Genomic DNA, 22,747 nt, shown 5'->3' on the forward strand with positions numbered 1-22,747 from the left:
TGAGCTGAGCTGTCCAGGCGTTCACCACCAACTAACCCCAGGCTGTATTAAGAAACCTGAGTTTCTCACAGCGCCCCAGACAAACAGGGTCAGCTCATCAAAAAGAAAAAGGGTGAGTCTAATTCATCCTGCAACTCGGCCTTTAATATTCAGCTTCGGTGAAATAAAGTTAAACCCTTCATAGCATGAAATTCTCCTTGATGGATCCGTGCTCCTCGTGGATTAACAGGCAGGAACGCGGCTCGCAAAGCTTGTCCGTGAAATGAAACGCCCTCTGGCTCTCAGATCGTTTAAGCTGCGCTGACACACACTCCGAAAATCAACTCCGTTCCACTGCGGCCGGTCACCTTCCTCTAAGGCTGACACAATCACCCTGGCAAACACTCGCCACGTCAAGCTGTCTGTGCTCATAACCAGGCGGCCGGCCTCTTACGCCTCATGTCAAGAGCAGGCTGACGTTTGGAGGAAATGGAAACTGATACGGTTTTAAAAGTGTCTGCTCCGGTGGAGAAAGAAGGAGGTGAAAGAAAGAAAAGAAAGAGGAGATATGAGAGAGTGAAATAAAGGAGAGGTTTAATGTTTTCACGAAGGGAGGTCGCAGGTGATGCTGTCACCAGCTGAAGCAAGAAAAATGAAATATAAGAGCTTATAGTCCACGTTACCGAGAACCAGGAGAAGGATGCGTGTCCAACCACGTGCACATAAACACACACACATGCACAAATCCTACCGTGAAGCATGCTGGTCCCCGAAGGCTCCTGGAGAACGAGTCGTCCGGCGTTGGCGTCGGCGTCGGCGTCACTGATTTTCCAAACTTAAAGTCTCTCGTCTCACAACTCCTCGACCGCTGGGGCTCAGACAAGCAAACGGCCCGCGGGTAAACAAGGGTGCGGGATAGTGGATGGTTTCACTTTGCAGGTCCCCCCCTGGGTGGGCGGAGTCCATGCATTCAAAGTAAATGTCAATCATTTACTGTCAGACACCAATGAGGAAGCTTTTGTCTCCCAAAGTAAATCCCTTTGATTTCTCTGAAGGGAGTCAATGATTGAAAACATGCATTGAGGGGGACACCCGTATTGGCCTGTCGACCGTTCTGTGTGTGTGTGTGTGTGTGTGTGTGTGTGTGTGTGTGTGTGTGTGTGTGTGTGTGATTGGGGGGGGGGTGGAGGCAGAGACTGACTGTAGAGAGAAAAGAAGAAGAGGGTATCCCACTTCATCAGTCATTTTATAGTCCAGGGAGGTTTTAAAATCCAAATGTTCAGGACCAGGGCAGGCCTTATGGCTTTAATAACTTGGCTGTTCAAATACACGGCACAGAATCCCAGATATGGATCAACTCCTCCTCCTCTCAGCTCCTGCTCTCTATCTCACTCTCCCCTCCACATCCTTTTCATCTTTCCTCCATCTCAGTCTCGGGTGTTCACGTTCCCATTTCCAGATAAATCCCAGCATTTCATTCTTTTTTTCCTCAGGTGATACATACCTGTGTGTTCCCTCCTGCTCTTCTTTGCTGCTTTTTGTTTTCCACACGACAATTACAACTTTATCATCTCAGTAAAGGTGATAGAAGACATAGAGTTCAATGTGTGTCTTTGCAATGAATGTCTGCGATGCTATTGTGCACACATAGCTGCTTGTTGTGTGTGTGTGTGTGTGTGTGTGTGTGTGTGTGTGTGTGTGTGTGTCTCGGCTGTCAGAGCGATAATGATCTGGCCGGCTGTGTGGAGGCTGCGGGGTCAGAGGTGACCTCACTGCTGTGATCTTGTGTTTGTTATTGCTATGCTGCCCTTGGACGGGTTAACATAGCACACACCGCATCAGCTGGTCCGTGCACTTCCTCTGACACACTCACACACACACTCACACACACACACACACACACACAGACACTGCTCGATCACTGGGCCTGTGAGAGGCGTCTGAGGGTCATTTCCACATGTGTTGATGGGTCCTGAGTGAACTAATCTAAACTGGTGAAATGTTATCCCGCTGCAGGGAGGACAGGAGCCCCAGTGGCCCCCGTCCACCGCCGCTCTCTATCCCATAATGTGCAGGGGAACCGTAGAAACGTAGACGTTACCGTGGAGCTCGGACCACTGGAAGCTTTGGGGGTTGTGACATTGATATATATTATTTATTACCTTGGTTGAAGGTGATATGAATCTTCTGGTGGCGGGAAACTTAGTGATTTTCTTTAATATTTGTCATCGGACGATCACGATATCAGATTTTAATTATCGTGGTCAAAAGAATTCATGATTTTTATATAATATTATCTTGATTTATAGAAAATTTTAATTAAAAAAAAACAACTTTATATATATTTTATATATATATATATCAGCCTTGTGATAGACTGGTGAACCCCGCCCTCGCCCAGTGTCAGCTATGCAGGGAGGTGGAGAGCGAGTCTGTGACCAGAACTGAACAAAGTTATACTTGATTAACATCTGCCATCACCATATTATCTTATGTGTCACATTAACACGATATTAACATGTTATTTTTGAAATATCACAGTCTTCCTCCTCAGAGTTTGTTGACAGGTGTGAAAGACGTTGTGTAAAACCTTTATTTTCTTTTATCGTTTGGGTCTAAAAAGAAAAGAAAGTTTTGCTGCATCAGTTTTTATCCTAAAAGAGAAACTGTCCATCAAGAGTCTGTCAGTGACGAATCAAACCATCTGAGACGTGACGTTCCCCCCACAGAGGGAAACACAGGACGGTCTCCACTCACGTCTCTCCTCAAGTAAGAAAACCCTTCAACCTGGTCCATAACAGAAGGAATTAATCTGGTTTTTAAACTGACAGTGATTCTCTAAAGTTATAATAATTAACATTAAAATAACAGTCGCACTGTGTGGCAGCTTCTTATACAGCCTGTTATCAAAAAACGTAAGTTACATGTTGTTTACACTCAACATGTTGAAACAAGATGCTCTGTGGCTTCAAATGGAAATGAAGATGAGTTTTACATCTTTTTCATTTTGCTTCCTCTGGAAACGTTTCAACATTTCAAGCAGTTTGAGTGATGCGTGACTGCACAGCATGAGGTTAAACAGCAGACCGAGGAGAAAGTCAACCTTAAAAAAACAAACACCACCTGATAAACAGTTGCTACGAATTTACAAAAAAAAACACTGGTAATTTCAATTTGCTCTTTGCAGCCTCTCGACTGTCACTGTAGCTCTCTGACTGTAAAGATCTTAATCCAATAAAAAACTGATGCTCTATTGTGCATTGTGTTTTGTTTTGGCTTCTTAAAAGGAAGTTTTTCCTCGCCACCGTCGCCAGGTGCAGCTCATGGTGGACATTGTTGGGTCTGTAGATCATATTATGAAAGAGTCTAGACCTGCTCTATTTGAAAAGTGCCTTGAGATAACTTCTGTTGTGATTCGTCGATATATAAATAAAAAGGGGCTCAACGTGACTTTATGGAACTGGTTTGAATTTATTCTGCCATAAGCAGACAGAACATATTCACCACAATAAAAACATCAGACACAATGAAAAACACAGATTCAATAGAGCAAGAAATAGAGAATAGCCCCTAACAAGTTTGACATGTTTATTACACGTGATCTCTCATGTGGTGAATTCACATGACATGGTGACATGGGAATTCACTCCATCACATGTTGAAACTTTTATTTCACATATAATATTTCTTGTAACACAGCTTCAATATGACCAGAAATGTCACATTTGATTAATCCATATATGTGCATGTGCGTTTTTAAGACATTTTTTACACAAGAATGTGAATAAAGTGACGGTGTTTGAGCCAGACTTTTGGTAAACGGCTCACGTTATTCTCCCTTACTGAGTGAGATAACGTTGGATCAGTGATAACCGTCCCTCGTCTTTTTCTTCGTCAGGATTTGATATATTTTATTGGACAGGCTTTCCCCCGGAGATGCTTCTGTGGTGCGGCCTCCACACAAATATAATGGCGGCCACATAAGAGAGCTGTGGAGGCAGTTGTGCTGAGTGTAGCTGTGCCAGCAGAGGTATGCTAATGGAGTCAGAGGATAGTTCTGTGTGCGTCACAGGTCTCCTCTGAGTACGGTGGTCGGCTGCCCACCCACCTCCTTAATTTTCATACTTCAAACACTCAACAAAGACCCACTAATACGGAACATATTGGGGGGGGGGTGGAGGACCAGAGCACTGGACATGTAAGAGAGACAAAGAAGAAGAGGGTATCCACTTCATCAGTCATTATTTATAGTCCAGGGAGGTTTAAAATCAACATGTTCAGGAACCAGGGCCAGGCCTTATGGCTTTATAACTGCTGTTCAAATAATCACGGCACAGATACCAGATATGGATCACTCCTCCTCCTCCTCAGCTCCTGCCTCTCTCTCTCTCTCCCCCTCACATCCTTCCATCCTTTCCTCCATCTCAGTCCTCGGGTGTTCACGTCCCATTTCACAGATAAATCCCAGCATTTCATTCTTTTTTTCCTCAGGTGATACATCACCTGTGTGTTTCCCTCCCTGCTCTTCTTTGCTGCTTTTTGTTTTCCACACGACACAATTACAACTTTATCATCTCAGTAAAGGTGATAGAAGACATGAGTTTATGTGCGTCTTTGCATGAATGTCTGCATGCTATTGTGCACACATAGCTGCCTGTGTGTGTGTGTGTGTGTGTGTGTGTGTGTGTGTGTGTGTGTGTGCGAGCGTGCGTGTGCATGTGTGTGTATTTGTGTGGTGTTTTGCTGTGAAATGAAAACAAATGAGAATCCTAAGCGAGGTGAACATGACTGATGGAGCTGCTCGGAGGGAACAGAAGCATTAGTGTGTATGGCGAGTGGTCTGGTTTGGCACATCGGGTGTGTGTGTGTGAGTGTGTGTGTGTGTGTGTGTATGTGTTTGAGTGAGTGAGGGGGGTGGTAATAGAGGAATGGGAACGACAAGGCAGATGAGGGGAATGGAGGGATGGAGTCAGTGAAGGTCTGACATTGCCAGAACCTGCCATGTGTCATTGATTAACCGGGTAGAGCTGCAATGATTTAGTTGACAAAGCATCACATTAGTGCTGTGGATCCAAGTGTGTGTGTGTGTGTGTGTGTGTGTGTGTGTAGATTAATGATCCAGGGAAAAGCCAGATACTTGTTGACATAAACCGAGGTGCCAAAGTGATATCATGGCATTGTTTTATTTCTCACGTTGCTATTTTTCTTTTATTACCAGGGGATTATTGAGTATGACTCATGATTCATGCAAACTTTTACTTTCAGCAGCAGAAAATATTAGCAAAGAAAAAAAAGCAGCGCAGCAATTGTTTATCCACTTTAGAATAAGATGATTATAAATGGTTTATAACTAGTTTATTAATAAGTTAGTTAACACTTTTTAAATCATTTATAATCTGTTATAACACATTAGATAACAAGCAGCAGTGACCTGTTGCTTGCCAAATAGTGAGCCCACATTTCTCTGTTGTTAATCTTCATATCTCATTAGTTACTGAGGTTTCTTCGTTTTCTCCATCATCCAGCAGTTAACCACCGTCAGCATCTTAATGGTAATTATCATCATCATCATCATCATCATCATCATCATCATTTATATGACATATATGTCACCTATAAGGAGATATTTTATTATCACATATATACATCTTCTGGATATATGAAGCTATAAGTTTATAACATATATGAAATACACACAGTAAAATTTGTAAATGTACAAATATTAATCACATCTATGTGATGAATTTTTACATAGAACACATGTTTTCTATATAAAAAATGATGTGTTAATATTGTATCATCATCTTTATCAATTTATGAAATTGTTCCAATTTCTAATAGGTTTCTTATATAATTTTTACATATATGTACATATAAAATAGAAATGTATATTTCATATATGGACATATATTACATCTGCTCCCTTTTACCAACTGTAAATGGTAGTAACTTATTAGTAAGATTAATGAGTAGTAAACATTAACTTGATCTTGCCAAATAGTGAGCTGCATCAATGTATTACAACTTGTTTATAATTGTTTATTTGTGATTTATAAAGTGTTAAAAACCCAAATTAAAAACCTAATTATAAACCATTTATAAATCTTTTATAAGGGTTGTCTTATTGTAAAGTGGTACCAATTATGTTAATTATAATTAAAAGAAAATACAACATAATACAGTTGATTTTAGTGTCAGGAATACAAACAAAAAAAACAATCAGGTACACTGGGCATGTGCGAGCCGGTGTAAACAGGAAGCAGTTCGTCTACTGTAGTTGATTAGTTGCAAAAAATACTGGGGAACAGAAAAGACATGAAGTGTTAAAATGCAGAACTTAACTGAACAACAGCTGCTAGCAAAGATAACAAGGTCAGGAACGCTTGTATTTAATTATCACGTTGTATTCACCACTGGTGAGTCGAGGCTGATAAGAGCCAATCAGGAGCGACCGTGGGCGTCTTTCATTTAGTTTTCAAACTAAAACGGGGGCCAGCAGCGTCTTCCGGAGTCGTGTGGACGGGAGGAGGAAACGTAGCTAAAGAGATGAGTTTTAAAACTAAAGCGTAGAGATGTGGACGTCGCCTTATGTTGGCAGCAGAGATCACAGTGTCTGTGCAGCAAATATAGTGTTTCAGCTGCAAAACAGAGCTGACTGCAAACAGCATGAAGCTACATCTACTACTACTTACAGTATGTCTGCACATGGCTGCGTGTGTGTGTGTGTGTGTGTGTGTGTGTGTGTGTGTGTGTGTGTGTATGTGTGTGTGTGTGTGTGTGTGTGTGTGTTAAAGAGGGGGAAAGCGTGTGTGTGTCAGAGAGGTGAAAGGGCCAGGTAGACGAGACAACAGGAGTGGATAAGTGAGGGACGGTTACAGCCGACACTTTTCTTAAACTGAGGCTGGACCTGTTTTATCTCAGTGTGAGGAGAGAGAAAGAGGGAGAGGGGTCTCTGCAGGGACAAGGCCAGACTCATAGATGGGGAAGGTGAGCAGTGTGAAAGAGAGGGAGGGGGGGGTAAGATGAGGGCTGCTGTAGGCCTGGGGTCTGTCTGTCTGGGAGCTGTGGAAGGCCTGCTCTTGGGGCTAACTGATTAGGCCATAATTTGAGGGGTGTCTTGAAGGAACAGCCCCCTTTTCTGCCCACCGCCGCCACCACCCAGGGGAGGCTGGAGTAGGTGCAATAGGACCCCGAGCGTATCAACACGCACACACACACACACACACATGCATGCATGCTTAAGAAATGATGGATAAGCAGACGTGGGGATTGAGAACAGGAAGTGATGATTTAAACAGAGCGCCAGAGACGCCAGCAACAGAACCACTTACCCTCCCTCTCTCTCACACTGAAACTATATGCACACTTGAAGGAACAGGTAAGCTTTGAATTATGTTTCACATTCACGTCGCCAGTGCAAAGTTGTTTAATTTAAAGCGGCTGTAATCAATATTTCATTGGATCAACAATGGATCACATAGCTGCTTGTATGTGAGAAGCTTTGCTTGTAGTGATGAACCTACAGAGAATTATCGCCCTGCGGTTCCTCCCAGCTTTTTTGTGTGTGTCTTTCAGCTCATTATTTTGGTTTCCCGCCCCACAACTTCACCGCTTTGGCTCGCCCCTACCGCTTTCATCAATCTTGTTTTCACCCGCAGCAGCAGCAGCTCTTTTCAGCGTAAAAGCTTTAAACCAACAGCAGACAGACAAAGTGAGAAACTACCAGCTGAACATTTGAGCATTTAGCAACTAGTTGGTTGGTTGGTTGAAACCAAAAACAGCTAAAAGAGAGTTTTTGGTGGCCAGAAACAAGACTCAGAATTAATGCTAATGCTGCTTTATGAAGTATTTAGCTGCTGGTTTTCTTGCCAAAAGTTACACAAGAATATTGACACCACTCTTGTGTCTGCACAGTACACATACAACACAATAATATAATGTACAAATGAGATATAACTGGTGAGTTTTAGAGGTGATGGGAAGTGAATTGTCTTCCCCTTATTTCCAGTCTTTATGCTAGGCAAAGCTAAAGCTAAACGGCTGTTGACTGCAGCTTCATATTTACTGGAGCTGCACAAGAGAGCTAATATATGTCTGTCAAACTGTTCCTTTAAAATGTGATGTGAGTTTTTGTGTTTCTGCTGCCACCAAGTGGCCAAAAATCAACTGCAGGTTTAAATCTGTCACTTGATTGATACTGTATCTACTGACAAATCTGGTTGCAGAAATTAGTTACCTGATGGAAAAATAAATACGCTCAAGTTTTTGCTGTTGCTACGTAGCTAACGTTAGCATTAGCAGCTGTTTAATTACCAGTCTAGAAGAAACGATGTGAGTTCAGCATCAAACTTCATTCCTTTACTCACCAACATCTGTCTCCAGAGGTGGAAAGCAACGCCAGTGTTAACTCTTCTCTCTATCTCGTCTTTTCTTCTACTGAAGTTAGCATGCTAACGAGCTAGCCCCGGCCTGTCTTGTTACTTTGCCTCAAATCTGCCCTGAGACGTAGCGCTGCTCAGAGGACGTATTATAACCTCTTGTGTAAACACAAAGATGGTTGAAGCTCTTGTCAAAGCGACAATCATCACCACCCGCTCCCGGGAACAAGCCACGTTCTGCAGAAGAGAAATCCTACAAATATCCTCTTTAAAGTCGGAGTCCAAAAAGTACAAAAAGTTTGGGTTTCCACACCTAAATAAATACCACTTTTTTATTTTATTTAGTTCAATGAAAAGTGTACAGATGTTTTGGCTCTGCTTTTTATTCAATGTGCAACAGTGTTTTATTCCTTGTAATGACATACAACTGATAAATGAATGAACCCAAATAAAGTAAGATAGCAACCCACCATAGTCCAGTCTCCATGAACCCTTCATATTTTAAGCAATACGGACAATATAATAGCTGTAATTAAGGCAGTATATAATATTTATTGCCGGTTTTAAGCAAAGGAGCTGATATTTATCCAGTAATTACAGGTACTAAAGCTCGGCCTCTGCTTTGTTTCCCTGTGTTGTTTGGCCATTGCCATGACGCTGTGTAGGTCTGCACTGTCAACAAGCAGCCTGCAATCTCCCATTAGATCAGATGCTATTAGGGCAGAGACGAGTCACTGAGCAAACAGTACCCCTGCCTTTAAAACCAGGTTATCTAATCTAGTCAACAGGGATGAGCTGGACTTTGGAGTTCACAGGCAGACAGGGCACTTTGTCCACAAGTATTGTTTGGCACGGGAATGAAACGCCACTCAAGATCAGACGAGTCTTCGCTGGTCGATTCCCACGACAGTCCTCATTTGCAGTGCGAGCTTTACAAGCAGGGGATCAGATAAGAGTTTGTGGAGGGACTTTGTTGAGGGTCAGATAACGTCTGGTGCTGATGACTGGAGTCGGTGCTGTGGTCCCTCTGCGTTAGATGAGCTTCAGTGGAGGTTTTGTAGCGTTAACCAACCAGCTGGGACGTAGATGTGTTTCCTCCATTGATTAAAGGATAATCTCATATTTGTTCATATCCATATGAGTGCATTAAAACATTTTTAGTTGCTGTAGTTGTTCCTAATGTCCATACCATACACAACTCCAATGTAAGCGATGGGGGACACATCCACAGTCCTCTCTCGTGCAAAAAAAAAGCATTAAAAATTTCAACCACAAGCTATTTAGCACCAAATTCCCTCTTTGTGTTTCCACAGACTGATTTCTTGTTGAGCTGCAGTGGAGAGATCGAAGCACAAAGACGGATTTTTTGCACTAAAAGAACCATAACTTTGGAAGATACCAACTTGATTTGATTAACTCTGAGGCCTCATATTAGGTTAAGCTCTTGCACAAAACAAGGATTGCAGATTTTGTCACTCGTCACTCGGAGTGGAATCGCGTATGGAAGGGATCTCGTCATGGCCAGTACAGACAGGAGCAACAATCACAGCGACCACAAACTGCTACGAGCCGCATATGTGCATGTGAGCATTGTTTTTTTTTAAAGTATATTTTTTGGGGCTTTTTATGCCTTTATTGATAGTGCAGTAGAGAGAGACAGGAAATGGGGAGGCAGAGAGAGGGGGAATGACATGCAGCAAAGGCCGTCCGATGCGGGACTCGAACCGGGGCCAACTGTAGCCTCTACACATGGGGCGCCTGCTTAGAACTGTGAGTATTGTTTTAAGATAAAAAATGTGGCGCTATCCTTTAAGCTGGATACTGGACTGAGCGCTCCTCCTGCTTTACAGTTGGTTGAGCTCAGTCTGGGAAACTTGGCCTTGTCCCAGTTATTTACCCTCTTCATACCTGTTAGACATTAAAAAAAAGGATCCACACACACACACACACACACTGAATGTTTTTCTGTAATATTCCTATTTGTTTTGTTTCATTCACGTCCCCATCTTCATCTTCTTCCAATCTCTATCAATGTAGAAGTCTCTCTCCCTCTCTCTCTCCCTCTCTCTCTCTTCTCCTTCATGGCTGAGTGCTTTGGTCCAGGCTCAGGAGGCAGAGGCGGCTGTGTATGCGGGCCCGGGCCTGGCCCGGCCTGCCCAGCGTCAGGCTAAGTGCCTCTGACAGCCCGCTGCACAGTTATTAACTGTGATCCGCCACCACAGGGCCTGGGCAACCCCGCGCCGAGGGGAGGGTCCACCAGAGGGCTCTGCTCTAAACACAAAGACCGCTTTCACCTCGCCCCCAGTCTCCTCTGTACTCCACCACGTACTCTCCTGACCCCCCCCCCCACTCCCGCTAATACATATTTACATCATTTCATATACTGTGCATACAGTTTTTCTAATATGGCCCCATTCATGTGGCCCTGGAACTGCTGGGAAGCTGCTCTGCCAACCGTCCGGGCCCCTGACACCGATGGGCGGAATAAAAAAGCTTTCGTAAAGGACAACTGTGAAGCTGGGGGTTTTTATGAAGGATTACTGGAGGGCATATAGAGCACATATACAGACCGCTGTAACATACAACCACGGCATGTACAGCGCAGCCCCGCCGGCTGTCTGTTGCCTATGCAACATAGGCATTGTGGCTTTCATCCATATAGGTGGTCTGCTGCTCTGTTTGTCCTGCGCTCGCCCTCCAGACACCCCTTCTCTTCCTCAGGATGTGGGAGACCGGAGAGCCATCAGCCCCTTCAAACAACAACACAACACGGGTCATTAGATGACAAAATTGGGAGAGAAATAAATAAATGTTAGTGAGAGGGAGGACTGGAGAGAGAGAGAGAGAGACAGACAGAGAAGGAGAGAGAGTGAGATCCATAATGACAGTTGACTATGTTTAGCCCCCAGAAAGGCATTGGGATAAACAGCAGCTCGTCCTAGCTAACAGGAGGGCTTTAAGTCGCTGAACTGAAAACCCCCAAAGCCACTTTTTCCTGCCCACATTGGCCATAATGAGAGCCCCACCATTCAATTGTTGAATAGTTGAGGCTTTTCCCTTTGAGGTGACTGGCTTTAATATAGCAACACGACATACACAGTGGAGCAATGGACGTCCCCAGCAGTGTTCAAAGCCGTGGCGGGATAAGGATACGGCTGACATGCATTATTCCTTACAAAAGCTGCCCTTTGTTTGCTTTATGCTCAGATCCCACAAATTGTAGGCTTTGTCCGTCAACATTTCTTATTTCGGGCAGAGTCAGTTTTTTTTTTTTTTTCCCTCCTCGCCCCCCTCCTACTGTCCTCCCTGGCCTTGGCATGTGTTGGCGCTTGACTGCATTGATAACTACACACACATTTGTCGTCTGTTGAGTTCATCCTTGCTGCTGCTGCTGCTCTCTGAGGGAAGGAGGTGACCTGTCAATCTGTGCCCTGCTTGGCTCGGTCACATAAACTTCAGCCCAGATTTGTCACAACTTCACGATGGTGACGTTTCCAATTTCCTGTCTCCTCATTAAAGGTCTCAGTTTTATAACAGAAGCGTATTCTCTGCGTTTGGTGATTACGCAACAAATATCATCCGCAGGATCTTTCACACACCTTCATGTGCAAGGAAAGAAAAGTCTGAATGATTTATTTTTGTTTTCATGGAAAGAGAATTTAGTTTGCCAAAAGAAAATCATGGAATGAATACAATCAAACAGGGGAAGAGTCATCAAGCATCATCCTCTTGTGTTAGTTAATTCAAACAGTGTAAAAGCCTCAATATTTAATTTCATACACAGCTCAGGCTTCCAAATAATACGTAATTTGAGCAGTTGTTTCCTCTTGAAGGTGGGTTTGTCTTTCACAAAATAATTTGTACAATTTCTATACATGAAATCAGCTGTCAGATATGATCCAGTTTAATTGTGTTTTGGTTTGAGTCCTTAAGAAAAAGTAAAATGCCCTCACCCATCGGTGTGTGTTGCAAACTGTGGAGCCTTCACATTAAATCATAACAGGTGTTAATGCTCCGGTCTGTTGTCATTCTTCCCAGAAGATATCAAGAATTTATATTTTATGTTTTGAAATTTTGTCAAAAGTTGAATAATTTTCTTTGGGAAGCGACTGCAACATTTTTATGTTCAGCACTGAGTCAGGATCCGGTGTCGTGCTGGAGCTGTGCTCTCTACAAACCCTGCGTCTGACAGGTCAGGCACCATTAACCAAGCACACTGCCGAGTCAGAGCAGGTCAAAACACCCATTGGCGCCACCACACACACACACACACACACACACACACACACACACACACAGATTGCTCAATTAGCCCTCCTTTAGCCTGTGCCTCTCTTAACCCTGCAGCTACGCTTACAAGTCATTACTCTCAGGGTCAAGTGTGATCCCTGTGCTTATCTGCATCAACAACTGGCAAGTGCAGGCGTGCAGGCTCCTGCACACACACACACACACACACACACACACACACACGCACTCATATTACACACATAGATACAAACTACGCAGACCTCTGGTGAGTGTTCTGGGTAATAAAAAGTGATTTAGGGAGGGATGTGATTGAAGAGGCAATGCTGCCCTCATGTGCTCTACAATTTGTAATTACAAGTGGTTGGGAGATATTATTTGTGGATGATGTAAATCCCCGACATAACTCTTCTCAGAACCACATCTCACAGAGAGGGTCACATACAGTCACCATGTACAGTTTACAGTGTGCACCCTGATCAGACCCTCAGATTCTCACAGCGACTTACATGAGCTGAACAGTGTTGAAGCACATGAACATCTTATTGTGCTTTAAGTGCTGAGTCCTGAAATTGGAAATGTGAGCTATCTCTCTTGAAATACATTCTCTTTATGTAATAAATAATAACATAAGTTTAGAGGCCAATGAGGCATTGGCTCAGGGGCCCCCGAGCCCTTTGGGATCCTGAGCCTGTGACTCTGTTTTTGTGGTGACAGTTAACGCTTTTTGTTGAGAAGTCAATCAAACAACTACAAAGAGACACAAACTGACTGCAAAGAGACAACAAAACAACACAAAAGATGCAAAACAACCACAAAGCGAAGTGTCTCCTTCAGTTTGTTTGTCTTGCTCCTGTGGAGGAGGGGCGGGGGCCCGTTACATGTCTCTGCCCATGGGTCTGTTGTCTCACAATACGTCCATGGACCTACATGTAGTTGTGGGTCTCTTTAGAGAACTGAGCGATCCAGCTCCTTCTCAGACTTTAGCTTTGTGTGCTGCGATGGTCTGAAGAGGTCTGGGTGTCAGTGGTCCTGTCAGGGTGTAATAGCTGGAGCTGAGAGGTTTTATCTGAGCTGCATCACAAAGCTCCTCTTCTCGTCTCGTCAGCCTCGTCAGTCTGAAAATGACTGAGGGATGTGTGGTGGGCCGGGAGGAAACTCCCTTCACCACAGCCCTGCTATCTCTGTGGGAGTTCATCATACACACAGACTGACCACACACACACACACACACACAGGGATACACACACATACAAGCACGTATTATATGCACGATACACACACATGCAATTTCTAAATTTCTAGTGAGAGATTATTACAAAGACACACACACACACACACACTGGTGGGCAGATGTGTACACCATTCACCGCACTATAAACTAACCATCATGAATATGTTTCTGTGGACATCCCCTGCCCCACCCATGCAGACAGACTCCCCGACAACCTTCCACCCACAAGGTGCGTGCGTGCGTGCGTGCGTGCGTGCGTGCGTGCGTGCGTGCGTGCGTGCGTGCGTGCGTGCGTTGGGGCCAGCGATCGAGAGGCGTGCCTGATGTTTGCGACACTGAACTCCTCACCAGACAGAGCAGTGAAACCCACCGTGGGGTCACAGGGTCAGTTTGTGTTCGGGGTCGTCCCACTATCACATGGACCACACACACATGTTCTGCACCTTCACTGACATTATGTATTCTCTAAGCTGCACTCATCAATATTTCATACAGCTAAATGCTGCAGCAGCGAGTCACTGGCTGTGTTTGCCTGCTGAGACGTTTGTGTACAGTGAGTCAATCTGAGCTTTGCTGCTGAAAACGTAGAGACAGACCTCGACCAGACCAGTCTATGGAGTGTTGTAGCGTCTCTCTTATTGTTTTGGTTTTACCGACCACAGCTTTGCAGTTTTAGTTCACTCTCCCTGTTCTCATCAGCCTCGTTTCAGGCTCCAGCAGGAAGCTGTCAGCAGAGAAAAGGCTCTGAAAACAGTCCAGCACCAAACTGTAGGCTAAGTTCGTCTATACGTTACGTTAGCAACTCGTCAGTGATCACAGCGAAGCATTTAGCAGCTACAGGGCCAAATATTCCCCTATTCAAAACAAGGAGAGGAGAGAGAGTGAATACTGAATGAATGCTCATGTTGCTCTGTGTCTGCTGGATATGTGAACAGACATTTAACTTAAGCTCTATAAGGTGATAATCTTTCAGTGTTGTGTTTATAGTTTGTTGCGCTGCCCAGAAGTGTTGAAATCTCTTAATACAAGTTTAACCATCACTAGTTCTGAGTCGTAACCCTGTAACAGCTCTTTGGAAAAATTGTCTATTTTCCAAAAACGTTTGTTGTTGTTGTTGTTGTTGTTGTTGTCTATTATTATTTTCCACCATAACAATCAACAGTGTACACAGCTGTTCCTGAATGTGAGTATGGGGGATGTTGTTTGTGTTGTGTTTCACTGGCCAAGAAAAATACATGAACTCACCAATAACCACAAATAATGAAACCTAATTCTCTTAATTAAACAAATTGAAAATAATTAGTTTTTACTGTGAGTTAAAGATCTCAGGCTTCGTGCTGACCACGCTACCTCACCCCCTCTCGTGACACTCACTGCAGCTGGAGGTCAAGGGTTACTTACAGATTAACCATTAACTAGACTCTGCTGTCCTCTACTGGTGAATTTGGGGTACGACATCTCACCAGACTTTGTAGAAATCTTTATTTATTTTGTCAGTCAAAAGTACATTATCCCCTAGAACACTCAGTAAAAATGGCCAAGTCGTTCACATTAAGGCCGGGACTCTCTCATAAAATTGGGAGGCAGCGTTACAGTCGACAGTAGAAACAGAGAGGAGGGAAAACCCTAAAACCACATTGTTATAAACCAAACCAGCCAGGAGACACCCCAACAGGGATGCTGATACGTGATGGTGTGAAGTCCCCTTGAGTTGGAGGTGTTGAGCCCAGACAGGGAGAGAGTCTAGTGGTGCTGGAGGAGGTGTAAACCACCGTTCCTCCGAAATAATAAAACTTCACTGTTTGATCTAAGAGGTCAACTCTTGTCACAGCGAGCGTGGGGGTGTGTGTGGGGGGGGTTGTGCAGTGAGGACAGCTCTCCCGTCACAACGCGGCAAATGCAAACAAACGAGGAAGAGCCAACATAAATTAGGAAAACTAAAACACAACAAACAGATGAGCTTTGTTCTTCCCTATTTACAAAGTCTTATTGAACAGGAATCTGACCAGAGCATCACTCGACAGGTGGAGCTGTTACATTCATAAAACTCATTCAAAACAAAACAAAAGAAAAGAAAAAAAAAAGGACCAAATGGAGAAACTCTTCCACAGGTTGAAAATTGTTCAAATGTTGGAAGTGGACTTTCTTCTTCTTCTTCTTCTTCTTCTTCTTCTGACGTTCAGTTTGTCAGTGGCTTCAGCAGATGTAGTGAGTGAGTGTCGACAGTGTTTGATCTAAACGCTTCACTCAGGTATAAACAGGTGAATTTGGTTTTTTAGAATAAACAAAAGGGGGTGGGGGGTGGGGGGGTAGAAAGTACAACAAAGACATGGCATCTTTTCCATTTGTACATTTTCAAAATAAAACATCTGCAAATCGTGCCACCGCTGACAAGATGTGGAACATTAAAAAGTAAAAACAAAAATTGGGTTCAAGCCATCCTGAGAACAATCTGAAAATAATAAATACACCCTGGCCAGAATTATGGAGCACGGTCCTGTTGATTGAACGTGTGTGTGTGTGTGTGTGTGTGTGTGTGTGTGTGTGTGTGTGTGTGTGTGTGTGTGTGTGTGGCAGATAACTCAGTCCAGGTTGTGTCTGTTGGTGTGTTAGTATCCCTGTAGTCCATTGTAAACCTTCTGTACAGAGCCCTGCTTCAGAAGATTCCTGATACCTGCAACACAATCACAACTGTAAACAACAACATCTCAAAAAAAAAAAAAGGGGTTAAAATATAATTACACTATTATTATTATTGTATAAATGTATATATGTCTCAGTTACTTTTTCTAATAAAGCATAGTTATTATAAAGTCTGGTTAAAAAGAATTTAAATATGAAAAATATTGTATATCACGGGAAATATCGCGATATTCCATATTATCGTATATTGGCAGAAGTCTTTGACCAATTCACAAATCTGTCATCTTTTTGGTAACACTTCATTTTAACTCTTCCTATTAACTATTGATAAGCAGTATAACATAATGAATGGTTCATAACAAGTTATAATGTGGTTATAAACAGGTGCAAGTGTTTATTAATGGATTTGTTAACAACTCCAACTTTCCTGGGAAATTAATCTGTCGACTTTAAAACAGCGTCTTACTCCTTTTGAAACACTGATGTTAACTCGGCCGTTTAGCTCCAATGTGGAACTTTACATGTAAAACACTGTAATGCACCTATAGTATCCTCCTTGTCTTTCCTCCCTGCTTGAGTTATGAAGTAAAGTAACTTTTCCCAACACTGATCCTTTCAGAGCAAACGTCTCAGCACCTCCTCCGTCACTTCCTCCGTGCTCACCATCTTTCTGCTGGTCATCGAGCTGCGTCTGAGGGAACTCCACGTCGAAGGTGATGATGAGGGAACCCCGGATGTTGATGTTGTCAAAGTTTGGGAGACCTTCTCCCTTCTTCCACATGCGAGCACCAGGTTTAGTGATCTTGTCTCTCACTATGTGGACCTGTCAAGCAAAGAAAGATGCAACTATTCAATTCAACTGGAACATTCGATCACAAACTCCTCTTTGTTTTGATAAAATGAAACTTTAAATATATATATAGTTTTTTTTTTGTAAAGAAAACTTTTAGAGCAGCTCTGTAAAGAGAACATGTTTGTGCTGAACCTTGTGTCCGTCCAAATGTACGATGTCCATCTCAAAGCCGACCAGAGCCTCCACCAGGGAGATGGAGACGTTGGTGTACAGGTCATCTCCTCTGCGCTCAAACACGGGATGTCTACAGAGAAAAGCCCCGCCCCCGCATGTCACGTTAGTATCTCACTAATCAAATCCTGAATAATATGTCCTACGTGACAGACACACAACAGCAGTAAATAATAAATCTTGTTCATACTTCAACACTTTGATGCGGAAGCGCAGATCTCCAGGCTCGCCATCGATGTGAGGTTCCCCTGTGGTCACACACGAGACATTAAGACCAGGTAATATAATAAAACAAACTAATTTAACTGACATTCGGCTCCGTGTAAACTCACCTTCTCCGATGAAAGGGTACTCCATCTCATCTCTCACTCCCTGTTCAATTTCTACCTCCAAGGTTCTCTCTTCATTCACCAGCCTGTGGTTGAGAAGACATCATGGAAAACGTGTTGTGAGTAGGCACCTCTAATATACACACAGCTGCCAGTTTATTAGGTACACCTGCTGCAACTACAAACTACAGCCTCCAATATGATCGTACTGTTGAATCAACACAAAACAGCTTCCACAAAAACATTAAAACACAGAAAACACAGTGAAGACTGACTGTGGATGTTTTCCTTGGCATGTACAGCTAATGTTCTAACGTGTTTAAACACAAATCGTGAAAATCAAATATTTTTAAGTTACTGTGTTAAACAATGGTCATAAAAATACTTGTTTGTGATTGGCCGGGACAGTAGATGTCAGTAAGGTTTGTATAAAAGGCCAACATCATTCTGAAATCAGTGTGTGTGAGCTGCTGGATTGCCATAGCAACAATACTCAGAATTACAAAGCTTACTCTTAATAAACTAAAGAGGGTTAAACTGATAAAGTAAATAACAACTAAAGAACTATATACACACAAAAACAGAAACATGTATACAACCATCAATCCATGTACGCCTGCTTCTGTTCTATAAATCTCAATCGTTGTGGAACTGTTCACTATAAACGGATGCAGACATGCCCGCGAGTATCTGTTTGCTTATCAATACGTCTGGCTGCTCCACTGATCATCAGACCAGTTTCACTGACTGTGTCGTGTCTGTGAGGTTCTCCAACAACGCCAGCTGTCATTACACACGACTGTTTCACAGAGCTGCGGCTATTTATAGCTCCAAATCAGTTTAAACAAAAACTGAACATTATAACCTTCATGAAGGAGGATTCATTTCAGGACTGTTGGATTAGACTGCATTAGATTTAGCTACTAATAAACTGACAAATGGGTGTAAATGAGTCATCCTTATTTAATAGTGGAGTCAGGAACACAGTGAAGACGTAAAACTCACTTCACTGAAAAATGATTTTTACACTTAATTTTCCAAAATATAAAAATGATGATGTGACTTTTGTTGGGTCTTGTACCAAAACAGCATGTTCCTTTCCATCTGGAGATTATGATCCGCAGCACCACAACGTTTCATTTATGGCATGTTGTGACACATTTCATCTTTATCCAGAGAAACTGCAGCTCCTGTGACTTGGATTTTGCACTTGGCCGTATTGTGTTTTCAATTAATATTGCAATTAATTGTTCAGCCCTGAAGTCAAGTGATATAGATTCTCCACAGCCTGTAAAATCAGTCGCCAGGTGTGTTGCGTGCTCCCAGCAGGAACAGGAGTTTCACCACGAGCAGTCGCTTACTTTACATTGGGACACTCGTCGCACACCGTCTCCTGGGTCATCTGGAAGCGTCCAGGTCCGAGCTGCGTCGTCCTCATTTCCTGTCTGCAGTTGCACTTCCTCTTGCCAGGAGCCTCTTTAGCTACAGGCTTGTTACGCACAACCTGTATGATGGATCAACAAGCTCTGCAGTGTGAGAACTTAAATGATCTGAAATGAAGTCTTTCATTCACACACACACAATTGTAACTAATTACATTTTTGTGTTATAATAATTGTTGATTCAGAGAACTGGATTTTCTCCTTACCTCCACAAAGTTCCCAGAGTACACCTCTTCCAGCGTGACCTCCAGGTCTAGTATTATGTCATTTCCTCTGGGAATGTTCCTGTCCTGTTGCTGTCGGTTGCCTCCAAACATGAACCCAAAATCCCCAAAGAAGCTACAGAGGGAGGGAGGGAGGGAGTGACATCAGTAGACTCACATATGATCTCTCAAAATGTGGGCAAATGTGACCAAATTGTCTGCAGGGCTAGATGTTTGAATTTGCTTTTGTCTTTTGGGTGGACCAGCCCTTTAAGTTGACCTTACATTAGACATTTAGCTGCTATAGTGAACTCTCCCACTGCCCGTCAGTCCTGTAGAAAACCACCTGATCTAATGACACCAACCTGGAGAAGATGTCGTTGTGTGAGCTGTGGTGACCTTCTTTGAGCCCATCTTCTCCGTACGCGTCATATTGTTTCCTCTTCTCCTCATCCGAGAGCACCTACAATTAAAACACCAGCTTAGTCCCAGAACAACCAAAATCTAAAGCGTTTTTAACTCATTTCAAGCAGCATGTGGAACCAGAACATGACCAAATGCAATTCTATACACGAATATTACCAAACACACCATCGACACCTCTTATACACAGCCTTGCACTTTCCTGACTGACTGCAGAACATCTGCATCCAGAACCTGCTGATATTTAGTGGAATTCATTCTCCCGTCTATCTTTGCATTGTTTCCTGCATCACTGGCTGCTACACAACCACAAAGAATCATGTTTCCACCCCCATGCATTAACATTTGAAGAATGTTTCTTTTTTTAATCTAGTCTCTTTGCTGAACTTCAAAATTCAACAAAATGTGTAATTTGGACAAACTTTTACATACAACTGTAGAAGTGTAAGTCATACTGAATTTTACTATATTGTCACTTATTATTTGTTTATAAAACAGCTGTCACTTATGAGTAACCCATGGTTGTAATGTATGTGAAGTACTAAGTAACTAAGTAGGTAGGTAGGTAGGTAGGTAGGTAGGGCACTTTATTAATCCCATAGGGAAATTGCCCTGTTGCAGCAGGCGCTTCACATAAATCACAAAAACAATGAGGCAGATAAATAACAATCAATGCAATAAATGCTAAAGTCTGCACAATAACTAAATATACTAAATAAAATATAAATATAAATAGAGACTATAACCCATATATACTGCACGATGGTGGAAATATAATGCACTATACTACACTGTATAATAGTACATACACACTTAAAATGCCTTTATAACAGCTGATAACTACATTATACTGTTTTTATTAAACGTTTACATACTGCTAACAAATATTTAAATGAAGTGTCACACTGACATTTAAATAGTTTATAAATCCACTCCCACAGATCCACGTCTGGCTTTACTGAGTGCCAGCTGAGCAGCGCAACAGCCAATCAGATGCAGCCACACAGTCTAGTCGACCAATCACAGCGGCAGTACCGTTTCTAACAACAACCAAATAGCCAGCGTACAAAAGACTTTTGTATCGGTGCTGTTTTCCAAACAAAAGCTGCAACACGGTTTCCTGTCAGTTAAGTAAATACAAAGATCTTTCTAAGGGAAAATAAACGACCCCTCCTTCTCTTATCACTGACACCAACACAACAACGACAGCTACAGATTACACCCACCTCATAAGCTGCACCAAGGTCTGCAAACTTGTCTTGAGCTTTTGGGTCGTCCTGGTTTCGGTCCGGGTGTAACTGGAGAGCCAGCTTTCTGTAGGCCTTCTTGATGTCCCTGACTGATGCGCTCTTGCTCACCCCCAAGATCTTGTAGAAATCTCGCCTACATGAAAGATGGAAGATGACAGAGGTTACGCAGAGGCACCTGGAGCTGTAGCTAACACTGCTGTTACTTTTAGCCAGCCATCTGCACGCTGTGGGCTATAATTTGAGCCCAGATTTTTAGCCTAAACATGTTTACACTGGAAAATTAACTACGCCGAATTCACCATTAGCAGTTCCTGTTTGCTACGTGTCATTGAATGAACAGCTAACTATCACTGAGTTGCTTTTATGCTGAAGAAAACTTTAAACTGTGCCGATTCTCAGGCAAGTTCCGGAGGAACTAAGGACCATAGCTAGCTACAGCCGGTTTAGTTTCTACTGCTTTGAAGGCTAGCATGCTAAGCTAGCTAGTCATCCAAAACTATGAGCTGAATGTAAACGTTAAATCAGATAACAACAAAACAGGATTGCTTATTAGCCAGTAGCTCGGTGTGTCAGGCTGCTCCACACATGTAGAACAGGTTTAGACCAATCACAGTGAAACATGTGTACCAGCTGGCGATGCTGTTTCACCGCTGTGTCCGAGCACAGACACACTTACCCCGCAAACACCGCCGTGATGACATACAGGAGTAAACAGCACACATTGCACAGATTCATCCCTTTGGCAGCCATAAGTCAGATCCACAGTATTTCTAAAAGGGAGCAGCGAAAAAGACAGCCGGCTTTTGAAGGTTGGATCCCGCTGCCAGTCCAGTCACAAGCCTTCTTCCTCCTGTCAGGGAAAGCCCTCCCACTGGATGTCTGTAAGCCCGCCTCTCGGTCGAAGCCCCGCCCACCTTTAAAGAAACACCTCTCGTCCTTTCTTTGAATATCGCATGAGATATGATGTCGGCCCACAGCGCAGGCTGATGCCGCGTTCACGTCATATCGATTACATCGTAATTATGACTAGCCGAGTGAGGGAAAAACGTTGACGTCAGCTTCCGGGTTGTCATTCCCGAGTCGGGGACATCAGGAATTTCTGGCACCAACAGTAGCTCCAAGTCATGGACGGATTAGGACACAATGGGCTCTTGGGCACAGACATGTCGAAGCCCACCCAAGAGGCTCCTACATTTACAGTTACATTTATTTTTAACATTTATTAGCAGATTTATTCACATTCAATTAAAAACAGTAAGGCACCCAAAGTGAAAACAGGAGTATTGTTTGCAGTTGTTTTGTGTCTTTGTGGTTGCTTGGAATCTCTTTGAGGTAATTTTGTGTTTTTGTGGTAATTTTGAGCATCTTGGAAGTTTTTACATGCCTCTTTGTGGTTGTTTTGCATCACTTTGTGTTCATTTTGCATTTTGTGGTTGTTTCACGTCTTTTGTTTCACGTCTTTTTTTTTAAAAAATATACATTTATATTGAAAGCGAAAAAATGAAAGTGATTGAAAAAAATTTTTCTATCTAGCTGTACATAACATTTGGTTTAACGGTCATTAGTTATCAGTTGTTGGAATAAAGCCGAAGTT

At 43.0% G+C, this 22,747-nt stretch overlaps 1 protein-coding gene across 1 annotated transcript; it reads right to left on the reverse strand.

Annotated features, from left to right (window-relative positions):
• Positions 1–15,304: 15,304 nt before the first annotated feature.
• Positions 15,305–22,010, reverse strand: dnajb11 (DnaJ heat shock protein family (Hsp40) member B11). The gene is made up of 10 exons (XM_022740603.1): positions 21,830–22,010; positions 21,130–21,286; positions 19,846–19,943; positions 19,484–19,616; positions 19,197–19,339; positions 17,839–17,921; positions 17,697–17,754; positions 17,468–17,579; positions 17,146–17,305; positions 15,305–16,513 (listed from the first exon to the last, which is right to left on the reverse strand). The coding sequence occupies exons 1-10, from the start codon at positions 21,901–21,903 to the stop codon at positions 16,449–16,451; spliced, it is 1,083 nt and encodes a 360-aa protein (XP_022596324.1). The 5' UTR covers positions 21,904–22,010; the 3' UTR covers positions 15,305–16,448.
• Between the last annotated feature and the right edge of the window lie 737 nt (positions 22,011–22,747).

The sequence above is a fragment of the Seriola dumerili genome, unplaced genomic scaffold (assembly GCF_002260705.1).
Source record: "Seriola dumerili isolate Sdu_G_001 unplaced genomic scaffold, Sdu_1.0 BDQW01000052.1, whole genome shotgun sequence".
Taxonomy (NCBI): domain Eukaryota; kingdom Metazoa; phylum Chordata; class Actinopteri; order Carangiformes; family Carangidae; genus Seriola; species Seriola dumerili.